At 36.3% G+C, this 10,604-nt stretch overlaps 2 protein-coding genes across 3 annotated transcripts in view; one reads left to right on the top strand and one right to left on the bottom strand.

Annotated features, from left to right (window-relative positions):
* The window catches only part of CENPP (centromere protein P), a 383,426-nt gene that overhangs the window by 135,632 nt on the left and 237,190 nt on the right, over positions 1-10,604 (top strand). The gene's annotated exons all lie outside the window — the stretch shown is intronic.
* OMD (osteomodulin) lies at positions 7,022-10,136 on the bottom strand. The gene is made up of 2 exons (XM_010600646.3): positions 9,186-10,136; positions 7,022-8,643 (listed from the first exon to the last, which is right to left on the bottom strand). The coding sequence occupies exons 1-2, from the start codon at positions 10,123-10,125 to the stop codon at positions 8,300-8,302; spliced, it is 1,284 nt and encodes a 427-aa protein (XP_010598948.1). The 5' UTR covers positions 10,126-10,136; the 3' UTR covers positions 7,022-8,299.

Genomic DNA, 10,604 nt, shown 5'->3' with positions numbered 1-10,604 from the left:
AGCAGCAAGTATTGGTTTTGTTTTTGCATGTATAACATTTTTAATAGGATGTTGAGAAGCGAGCTGGGGAAATGTTAAAATGTCTAGATTTAGAGATTCATGGTTTTATTAATGGTATCTGCAATTTGATATTTTGTACTCCAGAAAATTATTTTGTTGATTGTAACGTATTTGATGGAAAAGTTATGACCAAGGAATAAAATTTTATTGGCACTCATTCATTTAATAAAATTTTATTGAACACTAGTCCTGTGGTGTAGATACACAGACAAATAAAATTCAATTTCTCCTCTTAAGAAACCTGTAGTCTCTGAGTTCTGCAGGAGGCCACACGCAAGTGATTAAAATGCAACGTGATGCCTGCTACACAGAAGTGTATACAGAGTTCTGTGTTGGGCTGGGAAAGGCCATAAACCTTGATCAGGTGAGGTCGTGGAAGGCTTTACCAAAGAGGCTGCACCCAAGCTGACTACTGTAGAGCAAATACAAGAAGAGGGTAGAGGTGAGGGTGAGATTTTCTAGGTAAGGAGAATAGCAGACAGGTAGAATGTGTGGGGGTAGATTGTTTAGAAGTTTTATAATTAGTTACACATGGCTGGGGCTTGGAGTGTGAGAGAGAAGAGATGAGGGGAATAGAGCATATATTAACAGATGTAACTAAACAGGGAAATAGAGGTCAGATTAAAAGGAGTCTTTTATACCCTGCTAAGGTGTCTGGGCTTCATTCTGTAGGCAGTTTGAGACCACTGACAGATTTTAAGCCAGTGAGTGACATGATCCAATTTACATTTTAGAAATATCCTTCTAATGTTGCATTTTTGAAGAATACCAATGCTTGTCTATTATAATTGGGATTACCACAAATTTAGCAGCTTAAAATAGCACACATTTATCATTTCACAGTTTCTGTGGGTCAGTAGTCCTGTCATGGCTTTGCTTGTTTTTTTGCTTCAGGATCTTATCTGAAAACTGCAATCAAGTTGTTGGCCAGGGTTGAGGTCTAACTTCAAGGCTTGAGGAGGAAAGGATCTACTTCTAAGCCCAGGTAGTTGTTGGCAGCATTTAGTTCTCTGCAGTCTGTGGGTCTTAGGGCTTCAGTTAACTGTTAGCTGTCGGCCAAAGGGTACCCTTAATTCTGTGCCATGTGGCCTTCTTTAAAGGGCAGCTCCTAACATGGCAGCTTGCTTCTTCATTGCCAGAGAGGGAGAGGGTCGTCTAGCAAGATGGGCGTTGCAATCTTATATAACATAATCACATGTATGTAATCATGTGTATGTGGGCACCTTTGCTGTATGTACTTTGCTGTATGTCACACCCATACTGAAGGGGAGGGGATTATGCAAGTAAAGAGTCTGGAAATGCAACTAAACTGGAAAATGAACAAACCTATGTTTCTAATATAAAATATGTTTGAAGCATAGGTTGCTTTCTATTCCACAAAGGACTCTGGTATCCTGCTGTAGCCTTCACTGTACAGTAATAAAAGAAGCCCTAGTGGCGCAGTGGTTAAGTGCTTGGCTGCAAATGGAAAGGTCAGAGATTTGAACCCACCAGCCACTCTGCAGAAGAAAGATGTGGCAGTCTGCTACCATAAAGATTTGCAGCCTTAGAATCCCTAAGGGGCAGTTCTACTGTGTCTTTTAGGGTTGCTATGAGTCAGAACTGACTCGACAACAATGGGTTTGGTTTGATACAGTAATAAAAGTGAAAGGTGTCTAATATTCAAAAGCAACCATTTTTCCAAAAACAAAAAAAGTTTTCTCTGTGGAATTCTTTTAGGTGACCTCATTATTGCATCATCCTTGGCGTCTTCTTAGAGATTTTTTATCTTCAAAGTTGTCCCAGTCCCACTGGTCTATTGGTTCTACTCCTTAATTGTTTCTCTGCAGTAGACTCTCAAAAAACACATTGAATGGAATTGAGTTGTGGAAACAAGGTTGCACTTGAAAGGAGTATTCTTTGGAGGTGGCTTGGTTCTACTGATAGAGATTGTATAACTACTGAGTGGATTCACTATTCAAGAAAGGCTATAAGCAGGACGAGTCTTTGTCCATCTTTCATCTTCACCCTCTAATTCAATAGGAAATAGTGTGGTTTAGGAGTCAGAGCACCTAAAGTTCTAGTTCTGTCATTGATCTTCCCATGATCTTCACCAAGTTATTTACAGTAGTTTCTTTGGGCCTCAATTTCTTCATTTGTTTTTTAGAATCTAATTACTACAGAGTTTCCCAACCTTGGCATTATCGACATTTTGGATTAGATAATGTTTTGTAGTGGAAGACTGCCCTGTATGTTGTGGGTTTAGCAGCGTCCCTGGCCTCTCCACCCCCAGTTGTGACAACCAAAAATGTCTCCAGGTATTGCGGAATGTTCCCTGGAGGGCAAACTCACCCCCAGCTGAGAGCCGCTGAGTTTTTCTAGGTACTTATAGATCTTTTTAAAGCCAACATTCTGTGATTTTTATGGAAAGTCTGGTTTGAATCTCTATCTTGGATAGTGTGCCTGTGCCTGTGCCTGAAGCCCAGTCATTTAATCAAATGAGATAAAGATGGGAGCCAATTTACTTCCCAGACTAAAGGGTGAAGCTTAAAGGGAGGAGAATTCTAGCTCAATATAAGGACGAATTCATGATAAAAAAAAAAAAAAAATGTATCTTCTTTGCGGATTTACTCTGAGTAATCCATAATTGCCATTATAGTTGGACTCTCAACCTAAACATGTGAAATGACGATAAATGTGTCCATGATTTTTACTTACTAGGCATAGTTATATTTATTTTGGAAATTGGAGCATATAAGAAACTTTGGGCTTTTAGCTGTTATGATTTAATTTAGTTTCCAGTGTTGTTATACTTCCAGGGTTTAGAAATAGATTTACAATCAGGAAACCAGAGTTTTAGTTCTAGCTGTCCTTGGAGCCATATGAATTCTTTGCAACAGGAAAAGTATATAGAAGAGACAGGGTTTGTTATTCTTTTTTTCCTCCTGTGCAGTTGGTTAAGTGTGTTATATGATATGCATAGACCTGTATTTTAGTTTAGCAGTCCCAAACTTGAAGAATAAAGTAAAAATGTATAGTGTTTTAGGTAATATTTAAACACAAGCTAACCATTCTCAACCAGTATTACAGTAAGCAAATTTATTAAATATCCTTTATTTTTATTTGCTTTTTAAAAGCTAAATGTGTGTTTGTTAAGCTTTTATGTTGTTTACTAAACTTGAATTTATGGTGTGAAATTCACATGTAATTATAAAAACCAATTTTTTTGTTCATCACAAAAACAGTTCAATCTGTAAGCTAATATAACTAAATTCTTCGATTTCTTGATGTATAATGAGAAAAACAATATATGAATTTTCATGTTTTAAACTTTAAATCAGCTAGTCGGTATCTCTGATTGTAATCTTGATGTACTAGTTGAAGGAATATTTTATTCGTTAGAGTTTCTGCTGGGGAAAGCATTGTTTTTTGTTTTTGTTTTTAGTGAGAAATATTTGGGGTGGATGTCATGGATTGAATTGTGTCCCCCCAAAGTATCTGTCAACTTGGCTAGGTCATGATTCCCAGTATTGTATGATTGTCTACCATTTTATCATCTGGTGTGATTTCCTTATGTGTTGTAAATCCTATCACAATGATGTAATAAGATGAATTAGTGGCAGTTATATTGATGAGGGAAACCCTGGTGGCATAGTGGTTAAGTGCTACAGCTGCTAACCAAAGGGTCAGCAGTTCAAATCTGCCAGGCGCTCCTTAGAAACTCTATGGGGCAGTTCTACTCTGTCCTATAGGGTTGTTATGAGTCGGAATCGACTTGACGGCACTGGGTTTGGTTTTTTGGTTTTTATATTGATGAGATCTACAAGATTAGATAGTGTCTTAAGCCAATCTCTTTTGAGATATAAAAGAAAGAAGCAAGCAGAAACATGGAGACCTCATACCACCATGAAAGCGGTGCCAAGAGCAGAGCATGTCCTTTGGACCCGAGGTTCCTGCGCTTAGAAGTTCCCAGACCAATGGAAGACTGATGACAATGACCTTCCTCCAGAGCCAACAGAGAGAAAAAGCCTTCCTCTGGAGCTGGAGCCCTGAATTTGGACTTCTAACCTACTGGACTGTGAAAGAGTAAACTTCTCTTTGTTAAAGCCATCCAATTATGGTATTTCTGTTATAGCAGCACTAGATGACTAAGACAGTGGCTATGAGTACCCCAGGGCATATTCAAATAGCAAAAGAAAGTTATCAAATTGCCTACTTAATGGATCATGTTAACTATTAACCTCTTGTTTTGTGGTAGTTTAAATATACACAGCTTTGGTTTTTTTTTGGAAGGAGGTGCCAAGAGTAGAGTTGAACTGTTCTTCCTAATACATAGAAGAGCCTGGAGCTGTGTGCCATATGAGGGAGGGTGGAGTAAACTCCGCCCCCCCCCCCCCATGGTAGGCCATCCAGAAGAGTACTTTGGAAAGCAGAACTCTCAAAGAGTGATTTTGACTTTGTTTATTGTTGAGTGTTTAGGCACTCTCCCTTCTCTCCCGAAAGAAACCTTTAGTAAAGCCTCTTTTTGTATGAGTACAGTCTTGGAAGGAACCTAAAGAGATGCTGACTGTCTCCATTCTGTGCTCTCTGGTACCAGAAACGAAACGAAACATCTCAGTGATTTAGCACCCAGATTGGCACAGGAGTGTTTAAGCCCAGCTCATGTATCTAGTTGTCTGCTATGGTACAGGAGTTGGAATTAAGTTACTGTTTATTGGATACGTATAGAATACACTTTGTTAAATGCCTTATTATGTACATTATTTCTTTTTATCCTTATAATACTCTGTGAGGCCTGTCTTCTATAAAAATGAGGAAAGAAAAGCTTAGAGAATCTAAGTAACTTATTCAAGGTCACCCAGCTAAGAAGTATAAAGTCATGCAATTTTATTCTTAGCTAAGGCTGTTCTTTGAGAATTACAGTGTATTTTCTCTTAGCAGCTTAGGAATTCTGAAAATTGGAGGGTTTTTTGTTTGTTTGCTTTGAACTTTGCAGAAGGTAAAACAAAAAAATCACTACATCTTTGTTATTAAACTCAACTTCCAGAGCTTGTTTTCCGCCGATGGGTTCCTACTTATCAAGGTGTCTCTTCTTCCTGGAAGGCTTCAGCTACTTCACCACTGCCTAGGCAGAAGTAAAAATTGTGGTATCTTTACTCACGTAGCTGTTCACAGTTACTGACTCTTCAGCACTTGTTTTATTTTTTCCTTCTATTAGAATGCGTTGTTTGATCTTACTGTTTTCATTAAGTTTTTTAATAACAGCTTTATTGAGATAATTTACATACCGTACAATTCACTCATCTAAAGTGTACAATGTTGAAAATTTAACAATAAAATTTAAACTATACAATTCAGTGGTTTTTAGTATTTTCACAGAGCTGTGTATCCATCTCCACAATCAATTTTAGAACATTTTCATTACCCCACAAAGGAACTTTATACCCATTAGCAGTCACTACTCATTTCTCCTTAATTCCTACCCCCAGCAGCCCTTGGCTACCAATATTTTCCTCTCTATAGATTTGCATGTTCTAGACATTTTATGTAAATGAGATCATACAATATGTGGTTTTTTTGTGCCCTGCTTCTTTCACTGAGCATACTGTTTCATGGCTCATCTGTGTTGTAGCATGTATCAGTACTTCATTTCTTTTTATGAATGAATAATACTCCATTGTATACATATAATACTATATTTTGTTTTTCCATTCATCCGCTGATAGAGTTTTTGTTTCTTTTGACTTCTGGCTATGCTGCTATGAACATTCATGTATAAGTTTTAGCATGAACATATGTGTTCAATACTCTTGGGTATAAACCTAGAAGCAGAATTTGTTTAACTTTTTGGGAAACTGCCAGACTGCTTTCCAAAGCAGCTCTAATCCTATCAGCAATATATGAGGGTTCCATATCTCTCTACCTCCTTGATAACACTCCTTAATATCTGATTTTTTTTAATTATAGCCATCCTAGTAGGTGCGAACTGTTTTCTCATTGTGGTTTTAATTTACATTTCCCTGAGAGCTCCTCATGGAATTTTAAATTCCTGTAGTTTAGAAAATGGAGACCCTGGGTGGTGTAAATGGTTAAGCACTCGACTACTAGACAAAAGATTGGTGGTTCAAACCCACCCAGGGGTGACTTGGAAGACAGTGCTGGTGATCTGCCTCTGAAAGGTCTCAGCCTTGGAAACCCGACTACTCTGACACACATGGGGCTGCTATGGGTTGAAATTGACTCAACAGGCAACTAATAACAACAGTTCATAAACAGTCTTATCTTACTTACTTCCTAAAATACCCACAGTATTTTGCACATATTAGCTCAGAATAAATGTTAGAATTTATAACCCTATTTTTAAAAATTGCATCAAAGGGGAAAAATTTTTTGCTTCTGTTGAAAATGTGCTTTGTCAATATCACTAGCATTTTACTTTTACCTTAACTCCCAGACTTGTATCTTATAGTGTCACAGTCACACATATGTACTGTTTCATGATCTCTCATTGCTAAGCCATATGACTTGAATAATGTTGATTAAATGAATACATGAAGTTTTGCTCATGTTCATTCTGGATTGTTAGGATTGTCCCTGGGGACAGGTGGGTGTTCTAGTTCTGATATATGCTAATAATCTACACAAAGGTATAAACAGCATTAGAGGCTTTATTTTCAACTAACACATTCAGGAAAAGAAAGACTCACCACTTGAAAACTACTTCCAAAATATAGTATTACTTGTCTGGTTGTTGCATATTGTCCAAACTGGTATCATTTGTTCTTTGAATTCCCTGTATAGGCAGCCCCAGATTTTATTTACCCCTTATCTGAGGAATTTTGTGAAATGTTAGCCTGGTAAATCAAGAGTTCCTCACAGCAGTTAGATATTCTCCATTATAAAACATGCTGAAAATATTTCAAAATGATAGATTAATATTGTTATTAATATTCATAAAAAGATAATTACAGAATAAGTGATTTTTACAAAGGTTTAAAGATGTTAAAGCCTCTTCTAATGTTCAAATATTAAAGGAATTATGTTCAGTTTTGGCACAATGTAAATAAGGCATAAAGCATTTCTTACTGAACAGCCAATCAGCTATAGTCGAGTCAATTCCAACTCATAGCGACCCCATGTGTGTCAGAGTAGAGTGTGATCTATACGGTTTTCGATGGCTGATTTTTCGGAAGTAGATTGTCAGGACTTTCTTTCAAGACATCTCTGGGTGGACTTGAGCCTCCAACCTTTGTGTTAGCAGCTGAGTGAGTTAACTGTTTGCATCACCCAGGGACACCTTTATTTTGCAAAGCACTTAATTATTAGCAAATCTTTATGTACATAAAACCAAGAAACATTTCTGTAGTTGAATTTACTATAAAACATATTTGTCCCAATTCAAATGGAGCACTGTAAAAATTGTTTTTGACAGTAGTTGAAATTTGCTAAAATATAGATTACAATGAGATAATTTGGTGTTGTTTTAGTTATCCATACATAGGGTTTATGATTTTGCTGCTTTGGTACTCTGAGACAGAGCCCAGGTGATGTCATGAATCTGTACACCTTGAATCCTTAGTAGGGTAGCTTCTTGAAAATCAAAACTTTTGTCCTATGCTGGTTGGTTTGAACCAACCAGCCCCTCTGTGGGAGAAAGATACGGCAGTTAGCTTATGTAAAGATTTACAGCCTTGGAAATCCTATGGGGCAGTTCTACTCTGTCCTATAGGGTTGCTATGGGTCGGAATTGACTCCATGGCAATGGGTTTGGTTTTTGGTCGATGGTGGGACCAGGGGGATGGACGTCACAGTGATGAGATCACAAATAGAAGTGTAAAAGCTTTTGTGGTGATTAAGGCAAAGAAAATAACCTACTTTTTTACTACTGAATGGCCTGTTACATTAATACACACTCCTATAATTGGAACATGATTTTCATAGTGATTTAAAGGACATGGCTTCCAGTTCTTAGCTTCTAAAACTACACCTTTCATCATTCTTAAAAAAATCTCTGTTAATAGAAATGGCGTACACACTTTTTTTCCCTAACACAATAATCTTTTTACATTTAAAAAGTATAAGAAATCATTAAAGTTTAGCTTTTGATTTCTACTTGTCACTCTAATATATATTTCCAAATATTTATATCATTTTGAGTAAGCTCTAACCCCAATGATGCAAAATCTATCAATGACTGAAATTTAGTGTTCAGTTAGATTTGCCTTGAATAATAAGGTTTTGTAAATTCATAAATGTATACCTATATAGTTTCCTGCCATTGCTGAATTTCATAATAATGAGGCGCAATATTTTCTTCTGTTTCTTCTTGTTCTTGGACTTCATAAGCATTATTATGGTCACCATCATCATCATCATCATCATCGTCTTGATCTTGATGTCTTCGGAAAACTTGGGTCTTAAGTTGTATTGTTTGACCATTAGTGCTTCTTTGTTCACCATAATAAATAGTATGCATGTGAGGGAAGCAGAAGAAAATGTATGAGCTTATTGGTTCTTTTAGCTTATTTTGGTCTGCACGAATGTATGTTAAATGGTTGTAATGTAGTGGGTTAATAGATGGACACATCACTGTAGCATTGATATCTGAAAAATACAAATTAAAAATTAATCCTGCTGTACTCCATCTAATGTCCTACATGCATTTTATTAAAATGTTATATGGTTGATACAGTTTTATCAATTAAAATACAAGTGGAATTAGATTTATTTTTTTTTTACGTTAATCAAATGTTAAAAATGAAGAAAATAAAAATATAAATGAGTTTTACATCATCAAAATACATATCTGCTTCATTGGCTTTTCTGAGTATTGAAGTAATAAATTCTTAGTAAAACAACCTAAAGAAAAAAATAAAAATCACCTGTAATCCTCCTATTCAGGATATCCATGTTTCTTCATATACTCTCTAGTACTATTTCTCAGTGTTCAAAGTGGTAAAATTTAATAGAAAAGACTTAAATTTTATAGCACATCTTTCTTTGGGGCCAATTTCTGCCATTTCCCTAGCCAACTTCAGAGCAATGACTTTCAGCAAAGTGTAAAGTATAGATTATTAAAGATCGACTCTTTAAAAGGTAAAACTACCATTCATTTTCTCTTTAACAAATAATAAAATTTTACATACTTTCGATTTCATTATATTCTATGTATAGGTGTTCCAGATTTCTTGGGATGTAGAATGCTTGCTTCAATTTATTGTGTCCGATATTAAGCTCTCTAAGGTTGGAAAGATTAAATATATTGTATGGAATGTCTTGCAATTTGTTGTGTGACATTCTTAGAGTACGAAGTTCTGGAAGTTCCTTGAAATAATTTTCTGGTATAGAAGCAATTGAATTGTTTTCCAAAGACAGATACATAAGTGAAGAAGGTAAATTAGGAGGCATTGATTCCAATCTGTTACTACATAGGTTGAGCTGCATTAATTTTTTCATTTTGAAGAGGGTTTTCTCTTTGAACATAGAATCGTGAAGATGATTGTAACAAAGATCAAGCATGGTCAAGTTTATTAACCCATCCATGGCGTTTGTCTGCAGTCTAGAGATTTCATTATAGCCAAGAAGGAGTCTTTCCAAAGATTTAGGAAGAGGAAATGGAAACTCTTCTAAATTGTTATGCTCCAGGTGAAGCTGTAGTAGATTTGAAAACTTAGTGAAGACTCCATGATCAATCTTATGAGATTTAATTTTGTTGTGGCTAAGATTAATTTCTTTAAGATGAGTTGCATTAATGAATGGATGTTCAGTCACAGCTTCAATTTCATTGAACTGAAGGTAGAGCTGCTGAATGTGCATTGGAATATCTGGGATAGTCTTGAGTTTGCGATTATCACAGTACATTGATGAGGGAAAATTAGGCGGACAAAAGCATTCGCTGGCACAGCCTAAAGTACGCTGATGGAAAGGAACTCCATGTTCTACATTTTGATGGAATTGGAATTCTGGTTCATAGACATCGTCTGGCTCTCGATCATAGTCTTCATCCCACTGATGAGTTTCATACTGGCAATATACCTTGACTCCAAAAAAGAAGAAAAGGACGCATACTTGACTTAAAAAGCCCATGGTCTTCTGTTGTCCTGTTGCAAGTAGAAAAGAAATATATTGTGGGAAAAGTGAGTAAAATTCAGAATAATTCTTGCATAAACTGATAGTTTTATAAAATAAACCTATGTCTATATTGAAAGATGTAAAAGTGTCCAGAAAGAATGTTCAAACCAAAAGCAGTGTTTAAGTACCAATGAGGGGATATTTTTAAAAAGTCATTTGTTACATTGAACCAGAGTCCAAAGTTTATGTTCTAGACTTTTTACCAAGTAACCATCTTTAGTTTATCTTGCTTAATAGACTATAGAGTTATGTTTATAGCATGACATCTCTCAGCTACAAAGCCCGTTGCTCTTTCCTCTGTAGATGCTAGGTATTCTTACTGATTATTTGATCTCTTTAAGGGATCCTGTGAGAAGAGAGCACTGGTGGCACAGTGGTTAAGCACTCAGCTGCTAACCAAAAAATCACCGGTTGGAACCCACCAGCTGCTTCAT

This window comes from Loxodonta africana, chromosome 9 (assembly GCF_030014295.1).
Source record: "Loxodonta africana isolate mLoxAfr1 chromosome 9, mLoxAfr1.hap2, whole genome shotgun sequence".
Taxonomy (NCBI): Eukaryota; Metazoa; Chordata; class Mammalia; order Proboscidea; family Elephantidae; genus Loxodonta; species Loxodonta africana.
This window is presented reverse-complemented; position numbering and strand designations above follow the sequence as displayed.